General features: G+C 51.0%; 2 protein-coding genes and 1 long non-coding RNA gene across 7 annotated transcripts in view; 1 reads left to right on the forward strand and 2 right to left on the reverse strand.

The window, feature by feature from the left end:
* The first annotated feature begins 476 nt into the window (after positions 1-476).
* The window catches only part of LETM2 (leucine zipper and EF-hand containing transmembrane protein 2), a 31745-nt gene continuing 14505 nt past the window's right edge, over positions 477-17716 (forward strand). Inside the window, exons 1-10 of one of the 3 annotated variants that reach the window (XR_009115821.1) lie at positions 477-561; positions 1416-1839; positions 2867-3010; positions 3648-3782; positions 4291-4494; positions 5387-5506; positions 6362-6472; positions 6602-6688; positions 7375-7452; positions 8037-9142. Coding sequence is in view for 2 of the 3 variants with exons in the window: in XM_058042564.1 (XP_057898547.1) it covers positions 515-561; positions 1416-1839; positions 2867-3010; positions 3648-3782; positions 4291-4494; positions 5387-5506; positions 6362-6472; positions 6602-6688; positions 7375-7452; positions 8037-8087 (1401 nt within the window). In the remaining variant the exon portion in view is untranslated. Of the gene's footprint in view, positions 562-1415; positions 1840-2866; positions 3011-3647; positions 3783-4290; positions 4495-5386; positions 5507-6361; positions 6477-6601; positions 6689-7374; positions 7453-8036; positions 9267-17716 lie in introns of those variants that run through there. The other 2 variants (XM_058042565.1, XM_058042564.1) reach the window with 2 other exon arrangements.
* LOC131094959 (uncharacterized) lies at positions 15465-16292 on the reverse strand. The gene is made up of 2 exons (XR_009115822.1): positions 15840-16292; positions 15465-15799 (listed from the first exon to the last, which is right to left on the reverse strand). It is a non-coding gene; the product is annotated as an uncharacterized LOC131094959 (long non-coding RNA).
* The window catches only part of FGFR1 (fibroblast growth factor receptor 1), a 35093-nt gene continuing 34128 nt past the window's right edge, over positions 16752-17716 (reverse strand). For all 3 annotated transcript variants that reach the window (XM_058042563.1, XM_058042562.1, XM_058042561.1), the window contains one exon: positions 16752-17613. In XM_058042563.1, coding sequence (XP_057898546.1) covers positions 17437-17613 — 177 coding nt within the window. In that variant the 3' untranslated portion in view covers positions 16752-17436. The remainder of the gene's footprint in view (positions 17614-17716) is intronic.

Raw genomic sequence — 17716 nt, forward strand, 5'->3', positions numbered from 1 at the left:
CTCGCGATGGCGTCACGCCACCGGCACGTGACGTCACGGGTCGCGCGCCCAATCAGCGGCTTTTCCCGAGGGCTCCTCAGGTCAGGCCCCGCCCCACTGCGCTCCTATTGGGCGGACCTCCGGCAGGACAGCGGTTCTGACTTCTGATTGGCTAGCGTTGAGCAGGGCGTGGCGCGGCGGCGTCACGGCGCATTCACCACAGAGCGGCGACAGGTCAGAGCGGCGCACGCGCGGGGCACGACGGGACGGGTGGGAGGGCCGGGGAGCAGAACCGGAAGCGGAAGCAGAACCGGTACCGCGACCGGGGCACCGGGATAGGGATCGGCATCACCGGGACTGGCACGAGCACCGGGACCGGAGAGGGGCGGCGCGGCAAGCCCCGGTCCGGCCCCGACGCGCCCGGCAGCGCTCGGGGATGGGGCCGGCCGGGCCCCGGCGGCCCCCGGCGCCCGCCGGAGCTGCCGCCGCCCCCCGCCGCTACCGGGGCTGAGGGCCCGCCGCGCCCGGCCCTGCCATGGCTGCGTGCGGCTGTAACGCGCTCCTGGCCGCGGCCAGGGCCAGGTGAGCCCGCGCGGGGTCGGACGGGCCTGGGGGGGTTCGGAGCTTTTATCCATTCCCCGTTAAAGCGGCTCCGGGAGTGGCGGCGGGGCTGCCCCGTCAGGGAGGGCACAGCGCGGCCGGTCGGTGCTGCAGCCGGTGCCGGGGGATCGGGCTGTCAGCACAAAAGCGATTTCACGGGGCTGGTTTGGGTGCGATGCCTCGGTGTCGGGATCTTCAGCTGCTCACAGTGATCCCGAGAAAAGTTCCAAAGTCTCTTTTCCCAGCCCGGCGCTTGAAGAAGGAGTCCGAGCTCTTAATTTCTCAGTCTCAAGGTTGTTTATTTTGTCTTATCTATAAAATTCTTTCTCCTGCCCTGCCGAGGTCCGTCCAGCAGGACAGTTCCAGGCACTCTGCCTGCCCCCAGGGCGGTGTTATGTCTTTATACTAAAAACTACGTGTACAATATTTACAATTCCTTCCCAATACCTATCACCTGTGTTAGGCAGTGAGCTTCTACTCTAAACCAATCCAAAAGTGCCACCATCACAGCAGAAGGTGGAGGCCAAGAAGAGGAAGGAGGAAGGCTGGACACACCCAGTTCCCTCCAATTTGCCTCCTGAACCCCTAAAATCTACTTTTCCACCCGGTGATAACTCCACTATTATTCTGCTTAACTGTCGTGGCTTGCAGATCTTCATCTAAGGTCGATAATTTGCTCCATGGGTCATAACCAAAACCACAGAGGGGTTTTGGGCTGTGTGCCAGGGTCTCTGAGCCCCCTGGCAGGGTCTGGGCTGCTCAGGAGAGCCAGAGGGATGTCCTGGGTTCTCGGCACTGGCTTTTCCTGCCCTGCTCTCACCCAAACACCTCTCCAGTTTCAGGGGCTCCCGTCTCCTGGCTCACTGCAGCTCTCCGTGCTCCCCAGCCGCTGCTCTGGTCCGCCTGGTGGATCCCCAGCTCAGCTGGAGCTGCAGAGACTCCAAAAGCCAGCCCTGGGCACGCCGGGCCTGCCTGCCCCGCTCAGCTGCCCACGCCCTGCACACCTCCAGCAGCTGCCAGCAGCAGCTGCCAGGGGACCCCCATGGAAAACCCAGGAACCAGGGGGCTAAAGCTGCTAAAAACCTGGCCAAGCAGGTGGTGGCTCCTGCAGGGAAGAAACCTTTGAGGCAGAGGGTGGTGGATGAGCTGAAGCATTACTACAATGGGTTCCACCTGCTCTGGATCGACACCAAGGTGGCTGCCAGGATGGTGTGGAGGCTGCTGCACGGGCAGGTGCTCACCAGGAGGGAGAGGAGAAGGGTGAGTGCTACAATTTTAGTGTTCAGGAACACATAATTACAGAATAATTATGTGCAGGTGCTTCTGTTTGGGTCAGGGGTACAGACCCAGATCTGACAGCAACATGGCTTTGAGCTGAACATGTTTTGTATCCTATCATTGTATAACTTACATATTAATTATTAAACTTACATTGTTCTATTGTATGCATTGATTTTATCCAAGCATGGATTTCTTGTGATCCCCTCAAACCCCTAACGTAGTTATGATTCTTTAAACAATAATTATATCTAATCACATCTAAAAATTATATCATTTATCATGTACTGACTACACAGGTGCAGTTTCACATGATCTAGCAAGATGTGATATAATGTAATGGGATATAATGGGATATATAATATAATATGATATAATGTAATGTGATGTAATGTGATATATAATATAATATAATGTGTAATATAATATAATGTGATATATAATATAATGTGATGTGATATATAATATAATATAATGTGATATATAATATAATGTGATCTATAATATAATATAATGTGATATATGATGTAATATAATATATATGTGATATGTAATATATATGTGATATATAATGTAATATATTATATATGTGATATATATGATATATATAATATATTTTACATATAATATAAAAATATATATGTAATATATATATGTAATATATGATGTAGTATATAATATGACATATACTATTTAATATTATATAATATATCATGTAATATATAGTAGGTTATCTATAATATAATGTTTAGTATTATATGATATATTATGTAGTATGTAATATATAATATATTATATATAATACAATATTTAATCTAACTTTCCCTGGGCCCACCTTTAACATTTCCCCAGGGCCTACTAAGCCTAATTTTCTTTCTAGCTCCCCGAATTTTCTATGATTTTAAAATCTTTTACTATCAACAACACCTGGATAAAGTGATGTGTTAAGAGGCTTAACCCCTTCTTTGGGCACACTTTGGTAATCCCTGCTGTGCTTTTCTGCCTGCAGCTGCTGAGAACTTGTGCAGATCTCTTCAGGCTGGTTCCCTTCCTGGTGTTTGTCATTGTTCCCTTCATGGAGTTTCTGTTACCGATGTTCCTGAAGCTCTTCCCTGACATGCTGCCCTCCACGTTTGAGACGGAGTCAAAAAAGGTTTGTGGAGTGTCCCCAGCCCCTCAGAACATCTGGGCAGCTGTGCAGGGCTGCTGTTCCCTGCCTGTGCTGCCAGTGAGCCTCAGACATTCCCAGCTCATTCCTGGGCTGAGTGATATTACTGTCACATTTTCTGAAAAACCCTCTTTGCCCAGGATTTTCTCCTGGGAAGCTGAGAAGCCTCAGCTTCTCCTGTGTTTGCTGCTCTAGAATGTGGCCTGGAGATTGTTTATCCAACATGTGAATTGTTTTAACTTCATGGCCAATCCCAGCCAGGCTCTGAGGAGTCACAAGTTTTTATTATTCAATCTTGTTAAGCTTTCTGTCTGTATCCTTTCTCTTTTTTAGTATAGTTTTAGTATAGCATTCATAACATAATTATAATATAATTACAATATAATGTAAATACAATACAATATAAATATAAGTGATATAAATAATATAATATTAATAATATAATAATAAATCAGACTTCTAAGAACATAGAGTCAAATTCTCATCTCTCACCTCATCCTGGGGACCCCCAAAAATTCAACAGAATGGGACAGTTGGAAGGCTCTGCTGCAGACTGGGATCAGGAGGAATGTGCACAGCAATTCCATTTTCTGCTTTATAACTTTGTATTTCCCAAATGAAGGAAGAGAAGCTGAAGAAGAAGTTGAATGCCAGGCTGGAGTTGGCCAAGTTCCTGAGGGAGACCATTACAGAGATGGCCAAAAGGAACAAGGCAGACACAGGAAAAGGGAAACAATTTTCCTTTTACCTGCACGAGGTAGGATGGCAGCCATGGCACACACACACACACACCTTTAGGGCTGCTGGTGGGGCAGAGAGCAGGGGATTTGTACCAGGACTGTGGGGACAGAGCAGCTGTCAGGGGCTGTTCCCTGGCTGCCTCCCTGCCCACCCTGCTCAGGAATTCCCAGCCTGGCAGGGCACACCTTTCACCCCATGGAAATTCCAGTGGCTGCTCAATAAGGGTTTCACTGTGACTTTTAACTGGATCTCCAGCAAGGACAGGAATTCCCCAGTGAGGAGGGGAAGGGGAAGGAAGTTCCCATCTGGGGATCCCACTCAGGGCTTTGTGCCTTCCCTCAGCTCTGTCCCAGCCCTGCTCACAGGAATTCCCAGCCTGGCAGGGCACACATTTCACCCCCTGGAAATTCCAGTGACCACTCAATAACAGTTTCACTGTGACTTTTAACTGTGAGGAAGGGGAAGGTGGGGAGGTTCCAGCTGGGGATCCCACTCACCTCCGGGCTCTTTGTGCCTCCCCTCAGGTGCGTCCCAGCGGCCAGCAGCCCAGCACACAGGAGATTGTGTGTTTCTCCAAGCTCTTTGAGGATGAGCTGACCCTGGAGCACCTGGAGAGGCCCCAGCTGGTGGCTCTGTGCAAGCTGCTGGAGCTGCAGGCCCTGGGCACCAACAACCTGCTGCGCTTCCAGCTGCTGATGCGGCTGCGCAGCATCAAGGCCGACGACGAGGTGGGTCTGCAGCAGCACCCAGGAGCTGCCCACACCCCTCAGAACAGGGGAAGTTGGTGTTGATGAGAGTCAGATCCTCCCCAGCACACATCTCAGAAGAAGACAGAATGAGAGAATTCACCTCCCTGCAGCCTTGCAGTCTTTGGGGAGTTGTAACGTATTACATGATGAGGTCACTGGGGTGAGAGAAGGATGAGAATCTTGTTTCATGATCAGAAGGTTGGATTTATTGATATATGATATATAATACATTATAACTATACTAAAAAGAATAAGAAGAGAAGTTGCAGATGCTGCTAACCTAAGAATAGAATAGAAAAGAATCTCCAAACAAGAGAGTTCTCTGTCACTGTGTTCCAGAGAGCTTGCCCTGTGATTGGCCCTTAATTGTACACGTGGAACATGAACCAATCACAGGTGCATCCTATTGCATTCCACAGCAGCTGATAATCATTGTTCACATTCTCTTTCTGGGGCCTCAGCTTCCCAGAAGATGAACAAGTTCCAAAGAAAGAATTTCTATGAAAAAATGTCTGCGACAGTAACGGAGGTGGCATTTCAGATATTGCCACTAGAACATTTCCTTTTGGTCATGCTAACTTATAAAAAAGGGATGCTTTTTGATGTGCAATGGGGTTATTTGGAAAATGGAATCAGATTTACACATGCTGAGTTAGTGGCCATAAGTTGCAGCAAGGGAAATTTCAACTCAGTCAAGTGAGTGTGTAAACAGTGGAACAGGCTGTGAAATCCCCATCTCTAAACAGGTTCAAAACACAAATACTGAACAATTTTGAGCAGGAGATTGAACTGAGGACCTCCAGAAGTCCCTTCAGGTGCAGCAGGGTCCTGGCTTGCCCTGTGCTGGATGGGGATGTTGTGTTCATTGCAGATGATTGCCAAGGAAGGGGTCAGTGGCCTGAGCGTGGCGGAGCTGCAGAGCGCCTGCAGGGCCAGAGGGATGCGCTCAGTGGGGCTCTCTGAGGAGCAGCTGAAGGAGCAGCTGGGGCAGGTGAGTGTGCCCTGGCCTGGGCAGGTGTGAGATTCATCAGAGGACAGGCTCCAGGCAGTGCTCAGGTGCAGCAGGCACAGCTTCCTGAGAATTCATGCATGAATTTCAAGCTGGATCCTGACCCACAGAGCTGAGCTCTAAGGCATGAAGGGTCCAGATGATGTCCTAGACTAAACAGAAAACCACCTTGCTCCTATCTGGCCCTGGTTTTGTTTGAAGTGGGAGGTATTCCTAACTCTTCAGACCCATTTCTTCTCATTATGGTAACTTAAAACTGTATTATCCTCACTCACAGAGCTGAGCTCTAAGGCATGAAGGGTCCAGATTATGTCTTAGACTAAAGAGAAAACCAAATAGAACCAGGGCCAGATAGGAGCAGGGTGAAGTGGGGGTATTTCTAATTCTTCAGACCCATTTCTTCTCATTATGGTAACTTAAAACTGTATTATCATCACCCACAGAGCTGAGCTCTAAGGTGTGAAGGGTCCAGATTATGTCCTAGACTAAACAGAAAACCACCTTGCTCCTATCTGGTTTGAAGTGGGGGTGTTCCTAACTCTTCAGACCCATTTCTTCTCATTATGGTAACTTAAAACTGTATTATCATCACCCACAGAGCTGAGCTCTAAGGCATGAAGGGTCCTAGACTAAAGAGAAACCCCCCACTTCACTTTGCTCCTATCTGGCCCTGGTTCTATTTGGTTATTCCTAACTCTTCAGACCCATTTCTTCTCATTATGGTAACTTAAAACTGTATTATCCAAACTCAAGACTGCTTTAAGGACAGTGTTGTATGAATAAATGCTCACATAGAGCCAATATGAAGCAACTTTTCCTTCTGTTTTCTTCCAACAGTGGCTGGATCTGCATTTAAAAGAGAACATTCCTTCTTCCCTCCTCCTGCTTTCCCGTGCCTTGTACTTAATAGATGTAAAGCCACAATCTGTTCCCATTCCACAGAGCAAGGCAAGTGGTTTGAATAAAGCTCTTAGGTTAATAGCTCAACCATTATGCATTATAAAAACGAAGGACTTTGATAGAATCTTGTTTTCTGAGCCTACAAGTGGACTGAAGTTGTGACTCTGTGTTCTTCAGCAGACAGCTGATGCTGCTGGGATGACATCTGTGCTTGAAGGTCAGAAGACCCTCCTGGATCCTGCCTCTGTTGTACAGGGAAGAAAGGTTAGAAACAGCAGTCTGCAAGCAGGAAAACTTGCAGAATTGGGAATTGGGTGTGACCAAACCTTTCCAAAGCTGGACAAACCCAGTGTTTGACACCACAGCACAGAGCAGTGTCTGTTTTTGCACTGTGTGGGTGTTTTTCCCTCCAAGAGTCTCACAGTTCTGATTTGAGAGGCAAGGGGAGGGAGCAGGGATCTGCTGTGGCAGAGCTGGTGCTGTGCCTGGGAGCAGCTGGTTATTGAGTACCATGGTGCTGGCTCCCAGCCAGGGAGGACTCAACCTCAACCTGAATTCTTTCAGACCTCAGCCCAGCTACATTCAGCTCAGAGGAACCAGTTAAAAGAGGACTTGTTTTGAGCCCTCTTAGTGAATTTGGGTTTGTTATCTGGGACAAAATGAGCCAAAATATCTGGAGTAAGAAAGCCAGAACATATGGTTCTCAGCATCACACTGCAGTGAATTCCTTAGATTAGTCCCAGCTGATAAAAGCAGCAGCAGGAATCAAAGAATATTGTATCAACTGCCAGAAATATTTCCACATAGTTAAATTGTGCTGGGGAAGCAATGGAAATGCCAGCACAGCTTTCACAGAGTGAGCAGGGAACAGCCTTGTTAGGGCCTGGGAAGGGGGTGGTTTGGGCCTTTCTGAGAGGGTTTTGTGACTTACAGCTGCTTTTTCCTTAAAGACTGAAGAATTTGTGTCCCAGCCAACAGAGAAATTGCCATTCTCTGAAGCATCAGTGAAGCCTCCTCCCCCACGAGAGGTGAGCTTGTCAGAGTTCTTACATTTCCCAAAAGGGGTTGTTCTTCACACAGCTTGCAGCCAAACTGAGCAAGTTTGGAGTGCAGGGTGCTCTGAATGCTGCTGGGTTCAGGGAGCAGCTGGAGGAACTGGATGAGAACTGCACTGGGGGCTGTTCAATACAAAGATAGCACACATGGCAGAGAGCAGTCAAACTGGGAGGAATTACTGATAGAACCATGTAATCTTCCTCAGTAATCTGCCTTGGGCCACTGGGACAGACCAGCCTTCCCTTGGGGTCAGCAGGGTAAGAGCCACTTGGTGTCTGTAAAAATATTTCTGCAGTGATTGTCTTTGTTTTGCCCATTTTCTTTCTGGGAATGTTTGATTTCAATTTAGGTGCTTATGTGCACATCTGGGATGCTCCTTAAGGCAAGTTTGGGAGTCCAGACAGACTCTTATCTCCTTTAACCTGAAGAACTTTGCTCCTTATCAATTCTCCAGAGCAGCTTCCCATGCTAAATGGGAAAACACCTTCAGAAAAGATTATGAATTTCGAAAAACATTTCTATTGCCTAAAATCTGCCCTTTCTCTTTTGCCCCTAGACCAAAATGGAAGCATCCCAGAGCAGCAAGGCTGGTGCCAATGGAGTCTAACGTGGAGGCAGCACTGGGAGGAAACAGCTTCCATCTCCACACCTGCAAAGGGAGCAGGGATTTCCCAGGAGGGCAGTAGCCCTCAGGGACCTCTCTCTCTCTGTCCCAAGCTTGTTAGCAACTAGGCTACTGCTGTCTGGATGGCCCCAGACATCTCTTTTGTGCTGGATCCTTGCCCCTGCTACTTTTAACTTATGGTGTAAATATGTTAATAATGGTGCTGCTGTCTGTGCTGTTCCTGAGCAGGTGTTTGTGCTTAGCAAAGGCAGCTTTTCATGTTAGAATGGCCTGTGCACAGAGCAGGCTGGGCTGGGCTCCAGCAGAGCCTGTTCTGCAGTGTGAAATCCTCTGCAGGAACATCCCCACACAGCCAGGGCCAGCAGCTTGTCCTGAGGGTCACAGCTCAGGCTCTTGGTCCTGTTTGGGTGTTTTAGTCACTCATCAGCCCACAACAACCCACGTGGCCACAGTTTAACTGAGGAGGTGGCCACAGGAAGGGGGAAGGAGCAGCATTTGGTGTGGTAGCACTGATCACAAGGGCTCCAGGCCCTGCTGGACAGGAGCAGCCTCACCTGGGAGTGTGGGAGCTGTGCAGGTGCCACACACTGTGACAGAATCTGACTTGCACTTTCAGGATCCCTCTGGGTCACAAGAGAGGGAACAAGCTGGGCCTGCACACCTCTCCCAAGGGTGGAGCTTTGGATGATCCTCAGCAGGCTCAGCACACACACCAAGTGCTCTCCACACCTGCAAAGTGACTCCTCACGTGCTCAGTTTTTGCCAGACTCTCAGAGGATTCTGAAAAGCTGTTTTTAGCATTTGTTAAAATTTTTTTACTCTGTCCTGTGTAAATACTGAGAAATTACTCACATTATGGATTTTAAATATGTATATATTTATACTTACTGTAAAATTAGATTTGGTGCTAAGTAGGAATGAAATGTCTCTTCCAGAGTCAGCCAGCATTTAGAACAACCCAACTGAGAGCCAGTTCTCCAAGCTCAGGTAGGAGCAGCACTTTAAACCCAAGGCCTCAGGCTCCTGCCAGCTGTCAGGTGTCCTGTGTCCTTAGCTCTGTCCCTGAGCCTCTCCTTGTTCACCCAGCCCGTCCACAGTGCTGGATCTGTGTCTAATAAATGGAACAAATGTTGTTTCAATAAAATAACACCTTGCTGTGGAGTTGTGACCGTGTTCACAGGGGTCTGAGGGTGAGGGAGGATCTGACTCCATGTTTCAGAAGGCTTATTATTTTATTATATATATTACATTAAAACTATATCTTAAACTGGGGATGTTCCCACTACTACCCTAAATTGGGGATTGTGGTGGTGTTCACAGGAGTCTTAGGATGAGGGAAGAGATGAGGATCTGACTCCATGTTTCAGAAGACTTGATTTATTATTTTATGATATATATTACATTAAAACTATACTAAAAGAGTAGAAGAAAGGATTTAATCAGAAGGCTGGCTAAGAATAGAAGAAGAAAGAATGATCATAAAAGCTTCTGTCTTGGACAGAGAGTCTGAGCCAGCTGACTGTGATTGGCCATTAATTAAAAACAACCCCATGAGACCAATCACAGATGCACCTGTTGCATTCCACAGCAGCAGATAACCATTGTTTGCATTTTGTTCCTGAGGCTTCTCAGCTTCTCAGGAGGAAAAATCCTAAAGAAAGGATTTTCCATAAAAGATGTCTGTGACATGGAGTCACTGCTGCCTCTTAGTGCCACAATGAGGGAAGGCATCTCCTCCCTCCTGCTGCTCCAGCCCGGGGCTGCTCCACTCCCAAACCCGCCTGGCTTTCTCTGGAAGCCCGGGGAGCTTTGGGGTGAAATGATCAGGCAATGGCTCTGCTGGCTCCCAGGGCTCAGCCCCTGCTCTGGGCGGAGGGAGAGGAGGAGGCTGGGTGGGATGAAGGCAGAGCCAGCACATTCCTCTGCTGAGGGGTTTCACAGATGGAGAGAGCAGAGGGGCTGGCAGGGAGCCCTGGCATCACCTGGGCACTGCCCTGCTCTGGGTGAGCTCTGGGTGGGCTCTGGTGCCTCCCACATCCCCATCCTCCATCCGTGCACCACCACATCACACTGGTGTGTGTGTGCCAGGCCTCGTGTGTCCATTTACCTCCTGTGTTTTCAATTTAGAAAGATCTGGAAGCTGGGACTCTGTTTTCCTTGGATGTCCTGCAGTGCCCACCAGCCCCGTGTTCAGCCTGAAGCGAGCACAGGCTGTGCCAACCTTCATCTTCCCAGGGGGCAGGCAGAAGGGCATGGACCCTTTCCACACAACTCTGAACAAACCCATTTTCAGATCAAAAAGCCAGCCAGCTTTTTTCCTTAGCTTCACTTGGGGATGTGCCCACTCTCACCTCTGCCTGGCACGTGGGGACCCCAGGCACCTTCCCAGGACCCTGTGCCCTGCAGAGGGGAGAAGCAGCAATTCTGCTGCATGACTTTGTGAGCTAGAGGAGGAAACGAGCCCCGTGGAGCCCCATAAATCACGGGATTCTGTTCTGCAGCACCAGGCGAACACAACGCTGCGGAGATCCAAGCTGTGTGTGCTTTGGCGTGGGGAGAGCTTTTCCAGCCGTCCTGGTGCCAAACACCTTCCAGTCTCCCCTCAGCCTGGAGAAACAGCTTCTTGCCTGTTTATCCTTCCCCAGGGCATCCTCACACTCTTTCTGCTCCAGCCCCGAGCTGGGCGTTGTGGTGCCCGTGTCCGTCCCAGCGCTGTTTTGGGGAGAGAAACAAAACTCCACAAATTCTGTGAAAGTTGTAAAGCTGGTGTGTTTATTGCAGCGCTGGACTCATGTGGGAATCCAGTCTGGGAAAACTCCAGATCCTCTTTTATCTCCCTCTCAAATACATATACATGCAATTTCGCCATAGGTTCATACATATTCATTCCACTGATTTCACTTGCCACTAATTGTGACCGTGTTCACAGGGGTCTGAGGATGAGGAAGAGACGAGGATCTGACTCCATGTTTCAGAAGGCTTGATATATTATTTTATGATATATATTATATTAAAACTATACTAAAAGAACAGAAGAAAGGATTTCATCAGAAGGCTGGCTAAGAATAGAAAAAGAAGGAATGTATAACAAAGGTTTGTGGCTCAGACTCTGTCCGAGCCAGCTGACTGTGATTGGCCATTAATTAGAAACAACCCCATGAGACCAATCACAGATGCACCTGTTGCATTCCACAGCAGCAGATAATCAATGTTTACATTTTGTTCCTGAGGCCTCCAGCTTCTCAAGAGGAAAATTCCTAAGGAAAGGATTTTTCATAAAAGATGTCTGTGACAATTAATACTTCAGAAAGAACTCCTGGGCCAGGTTGTCCTGCTCTCTCTGCCCCCCTTTCCCCCCTTATTTCAGCCCTTCCAGAGAGCAGGCAGTCAGAAAAACCAGCAAGCTAAAGATGTACATTCCACCTAAATCAAAATGGATTTCTACCCTGGAACATTTCCACTCTGCCTCAGCGCCTTGCCCTGGAGCAGGGAATTTCTGCTGGATTTCTGCTGGACGCTGCTCCCGTGGCAGCGCCAGCCCCAGGCTTTGCGTCAGCCTCTTCCCCTGAAAGCTGCAGGGAAAAGATGCCCCGGTCAGCACTTTTGGAGGACATTAGCATTCAGAGGGAAAGGCGGTGATTTAGTGCGGCCCAAGCACAACAAAGGCTGGGATTTACAGCTCCCGGATCGCAGCAGCACATTCCTGCAGCCCTCCTGCCTCTGCTGTAAACGTGCAACAAAGGAGAGGAGCCTGGAATCGAGCAGGGACAAGGGCTCTGCCGTCAAATCTTGCACGGAGCACGACGGGGTGCAGGTGGCAACGTCCCCAAGGTGTCCCCAGGGATGGTCCCACCCTGCTTCTCCTTGTGGTGCCCAGGACAGGGGGGTTTGGGGGAGCTGTGTGCCCCAGCTGCAGCTGCACACATCTGGCTCTGGCTCTGCTCAGCTCTGGGGGGGCTGGAGCTGCACATTGCTGAGCCTTTTTGGAGCATCCCTTGGCGCGCTTTGGAGCCCCTTGTATCCCTCAGAACATCCCTGTATCCTTTAGAACATCCTTGAGCCCCTTGGAGCATCCCTAGGGCCCTTGGGGCATCCTGCTGACCCCACAGCTGGCTGGAACATGGGGGATAGGGGGTGGCTGAGGGGGCTGGGGGATCATTGCCCACCCACCCTGAGCCCTGCTCGGAGCTGTGGGAGCTGCCCCGAGGTGCAGTGGCACAGGAGGTGCAGTGGCACAGGAGGTGCAGTGGCACAGGAGGTTCCTGCAGGGCTGGCAGGGTGACAAAGCCCAGCTGAGCCCTGGCAGAGCAGCCATGGCCTGGGCTGGGGCCAGGAGATTGTCCCGGCCCTGCACAGCCCGAGGACTTTAAAAGGAGAGAATCAGGAAGGCGAGGAGTGCAGAAGACAAAGGATGCTGTGAGAGCCAAGCACTCGGCAGGCACCGGTGCCCAGCACACCCCACCCGCTCTGGGGGCTCCTGAGGGGCAGCACCTTCAGCTCCTCCGTGCCCCTGGAGCCATTTCCCAAGGGATCCTGCCCCATCTCCCTCCTCAGCACTGACCTTGGAGGGGCTGCAGGGGTCCAGCTGGGGGGTGCTCTGGTCCTGGGTGAGGCCTGTGGGGGCGCTGAGGTCACTTTTGGGGTATCCCCATCTCCCACGTTGCCCACGTGGACAGGATGGCTTAGCAGGAAGGGCAGAGGGGAGCTGAATTTTGCTGCTGGGCTCCAGCATTCAGGCAGCCCTGTGCCATCAGCCTTTGTGGTTTCTGCTGGGCAGCACCCTGGGGACCCTCCATGCTGTGTCCCCATGGAATTTAGGGGTACCCAGCTGCATGTGCCCCTTCCCCAGCCTGCCAGGGAGCACCTCAGGGACCCTCCATGCTGTGTCCCCATGGAATTTAGGGGTACCCAGCTGCATGTGCCCCTTCCCCAGCCTGGCAGGGAGCACCAGGTTGGTGATTTTTGCTGGGCACCAGCCAGGACAGCACCCTGGGGACCCTCCATGCTGTGTCCCCATGGAATTTAGGGGTACCCAGCTGTATGTGCCCCTTCCCCAGCCTGGCAGGGAGCACCTCAGGGACCCTCCATGCTGTGTCCCCATGGAATTTAGGGGCACCCAGATGTATGTGCCCCTTCCCAGCCTGGCAGGGAGCACAAGGTGGGTGCTTTCTAATGGGTGCCAGCCAGAACAGCACCCAGGGACCCTCCACGTTGTGTCCCAATGTCCCCATGGTGTACAGGGGGGTGATTTATTGCTGGGCCCCAGCCAGGACAGCACCCTGGGGACCCTCCATGCTGTGTCCCCATGGAATTCAGGGGTACCCAGCTGCATGTGCCCCTTCCCCAGCCTGGCAGGGAGCACCACCAGCAGTTCTGCTGCAGCTGCTCTGCTTATTTTCATATTTAATTGCCCTCCTGGTAACCCCAGGAAATGAGCAGGAGCCGGTTTGGGATGATGTAAACACCAACTCCAGCCCTCCCTGCGCCAAGAGAGCTGTGATTTATGCAATTTATGCGATTTATGTGATTTATGGAGCCCCCCCAGCCCTGCCCCCAGCCTGGGCTGCCACTTTAATCCGGGCCCGCGAATTCAACATAAATCACTTGATTAAAAGCTCTACTTAATTTAAAGGGGGTGGGGCAATGGGCAGAGTGCAGCTGATCGATTTAATTTACACCGGCAAACAGCAACAGGCAGACACATTTAAAAAGGCTCAAAAAGGCTGGGGAGGCCCCGGTGATGCTGCAGCTGCCTCAGTTTAACCCTTTAAAGGCTCTCAGCCTCCCTCCATGCATGGCCAGCCACCACTGTGGGGTGCAGGGTGCTGGAAGATTTTTATGGGAAGCACTGGAGCCATGAAAAAGCAGAATTTCCCCCAAAAGCAGCTGAACATCATCCTCCCAAAGTGCTGCCTGTTTTTGTTTTTGTTTTAAAGCATTGGAGCCATGAAAAACCAGAATTCCCCCAAAAGCAGCTGAGCATCATCCTCTTAAAGTGCTGCCTGTTTTTTGGGATTTTTTGGGTTTTTTTTTATGGTACTGGAGCCATGAAAGAACAGGATTCCCCCCAAAAGCATCTGGAGCATCATCCTCCCAAAGTGCTGCCTGGTTTTTTGGGGTTTTTTAATGGTACTGGAGCCATGAAAATACAGAATTCTCCCAAAAGCAGCTGAGCATCACCTTCCCAAAGTGCTGCCTGTTTTTTTGGGTTTTTTTATGGTACTGGAGCCATGAAAAAACAGGATTCCCCCCAAAATCAGCTGAGCATCATCCTCCCAAAGTGCTGCCTGGTTTTTGGGGGTTTTTTGGGTTTTTTTTGTGGTACTGGAGCCATGAAAAAACAGAATTTCCCCAAAAGCAGCTGAGCATCATCTTCCCAAAGTGCTGCCTGTTTTTGTTTTATTTTTTTAAAGCACTGGAGCCATGAAAAAACAGAATTTCCCACAAAAGCAGCTGAGCATCACCTTCTCAAAGTGCTGCCTGTTTTTTGGGTTTTTTTATGGTACTGGAGCCATGAAAAACCAGAATTCCCACGAAAGCAGCTGCAGCATCATCCTCCCAAAGTGCTGCTTGTTTTTTGGTTTTTTTTTGGGGTTTTTTAAAGCACTGGAGCCACGAAAAAACAGGATTCCCCCCAAAAGCATCTGGAGCACCATCCTCCCAAAGTGCTGCCTGGTTTTTTGGGGGTTTTTATGGTACTGGAGCCATGAAAAAACAGAAATCCCCCCAAAATCAGCTGAGCATCACCTTCCCAAAGTGCTGCCTGGATGATCTTGAACCCCCTCCCCACCCCCAAGGGAGATGTAAGGGTGGTTAAAGTCTTTTAATAATTACAAGAATTCCAGGATCTCATTACAGAAAAAAAGAGTTTACAACAAATAATATTTCTCCGTACAAAGGCAAAATAAACTTTTCAAGTAACAGCGGCCCGGCGGGGAGGGATTTCGGGGGGGGGGGGGGTGTGCCCTGTCTGTCTGTCTGTCCGTCCGTCCGTCCGCGGGACTGCAGGGGGAGCACAGAGCTGGGCGGAGGGTGTGAGGATGCTCCCAGGTAAGGCACTGGCAGGGGATGCCCGGGCACGGTGGGGTTGGCACCGAGCTGGGCACTGCCCAGAGCTTTCCCCCCAGGCACGTCATGACAACAGATTCCCAAAAGGCATCATCGACACGTTATTATTATTAATTATTATTATTATTATTATTATTGTTGTTTAATACAACCCCATATAAAACTGAAGCAGCAGCAGCAAATTCTTATCGAGGGGACCTAAACTGAAATAGGTTTAGAACATAATTTAAAAAAATAAAACCAGCAAAAATAGCAAAATATATGACTTTTTTTTTTTTTTTTTTTTAATATATATATATATATATATAGCAACTGATATCTACCAGCCACTAGTACCTTCCTACCAAACTGGTATATCTCTGGTAACAACCCCTTTTTAAAAAGACATGTAAATATATATTCATATTTATACATATTTTTTTTTTCGTTATGTACACGGGACTCTGGGTTTAGCACGGGTGGGTTCAGGCACCTCCTGCCCTGGCAGTGCCAGGCCTGGCTCAGCAGAGCCCACGGGCGATGCTCTGGGGGCATCCCGGGCACGGAGGGAGCCACACCACGAGGGTGCTGGCATGCTGAGGGCCCCTGGCACACCCAGTGATGGTTATGGAACACCAGTGGGGCACCTGGCACACCAGTGATGGTTACGGAACACCAGTGGGGCACCTGGCACATTGGTGAGGCTCCTGGCACACCAGTGAGGCCCCTGGCACACCAGTGAAGCTCCTGGCACATTGGTGAGGGTCCTGGCACACCAGTGGGGCACTTGGCACACCAGTGAGGCTCCTGGCACACCAGTGATCCTCCTGGCACACCAGTGAGGCCCCTGGCACATTGGTGAGGCTTCTGGCACACCAGGCAGGGGCACAAAATCCCTATGGGGCTCCTGGCACACCAGTGATGGTTACAGAACACCAGGGAGGGTCCTGGCACATTACTGATGGTCCTGGCACACCAGTGAAGCTCCTGGCACACCAGTGAGGTTCATGGCACACCAGTGAAGCTCCTGGCACACCAGTGAGAGTCCTGGCATACCAGGGAGGCTCGTGGCCCATTAGTGATGGTCCTGGCACACCAGTGAGGGTCCCAGCACACCAGTGAAGCTCCTGGCACATCAGTGGGGCTCCTGGCACACCAGTGATGGTTACAGAACACCAACAGGGCTCCTGGCACACCAGTCAAGCTCCTGGCACACCAGTAATGGTTACAGAACACTAATGGGGCTCCTGGCACACCAGTGATGGTTACAGCACACCAGTGAAACCCTTGGCACACCAGTGAGGCTCTCGGCATGCCAGTGAGGCTCCTGGCACCCCAATGAGGCTCCTGGCACACCAGTGAGGCTCCTGGCACACCAGTGAGGCCCTTGGCACACCAGTGATGGTTACAGAACACCAATGGGGCTCCTGGCACACCAGTGAGGCTCATGGCACCTTAGTGATGGTCCTGGCACACCAGTGATGGTTACAAAACACCAGTGAGGCTCCTGGCACATCAGGGAGAGTCCTAGCACACCAGTGAGCCTCCCAGAACACCAGTTAGGGTCACAAAAATGCCAATGAAGCTCTTGGCACACCAATGAGGCCCCTGGCACACCAGTGAAGCTTCTGGCACACCAGTGATGGTTACAGAACACCAGTGAAGCTCATGGCACACCAGTGAAACCCCTGGCACACCAGTGAGGGTCTCAGCATGCCAGTGAGGCTCCTGGCACATTGGTGAGGGTCCTGGCACCCCAATGAGGCTCCTGGCACACCAGTGAGGCTCCCAGCACACCAGTGAGGCTCCCAGCACACCAGTGAGGCTCCTGGCACACCAATGATGGTCCTGGCACACCAGTGATGGTCCTGGCACACCAGTAAGGCCCCTGACACGCCGAGGCTCCCCCCCTGTGCAGCCACAGGAGCCTGGTGCTGCTGCCAGCTCCCCCTGGCACACCAGCCTGTGCCCCAGCAGGCTGTGCCAGCCCAGGATGCCTGGCTGGGCTCTTTGGCCACGCAGTGCCCGCGGGAGGGGATCTCAGCTCAGCCAGGTGGGAACCCTCCAGCACAGAATGACAGAAAAGAGGTTTAAAAACAAAAGGAGGAAAGGCCACGGAAACCCCGGAGCCTTTGGGCTGGGCAGAGCTGGCAGGAGGAGCTGGGTGGTGCTTTTGGTTGTGTGAGATGCTGCAGATGTCTCTGAACCCTTTCTGCACCAGCTGGGCACAGCCAGGCCGCGCAGGCAGCGTCCATGGGCACGGCATGGCGTGGCAGTGCCAGGCTCAGTGTCGCTTCAGTCCACCATTGCTGTGCTGAGGGGGCAGCTTGGGCAGGCAGGGCTCGTCGGGCAGCGGGTCGTGGGAGAACACAGAGTCCTCTCCTGAGGAGCACGTGGAGCTGCGCGTGGCCGGGAAACCGGGGGAGTACTGGTCCAGGGGCAGGGACAGGTCCAGGTACTCCTGAGAGAGGGACAAACCCAGGGATGGCATCAGGAGGGGACACAGCACAGCCTAACCCAGTGCCACCTCTCCTACTGACCCTGGTCCAGGGGCAGGGACAGGT

This window comes from Melospiza georgiana, chromosome 31 (genome assembly GCF_028018845.1).
Source record: "Melospiza georgiana isolate bMelGeo1 chromosome 31, bMelGeo1.pri, whole genome shotgun sequence".
NCBI classification, from domain to species: domain Eukaryota; kingdom Metazoa; phylum Chordata; class Aves; order Passeriformes; family Passerellidae; genus Melospiza; species Melospiza georgiana.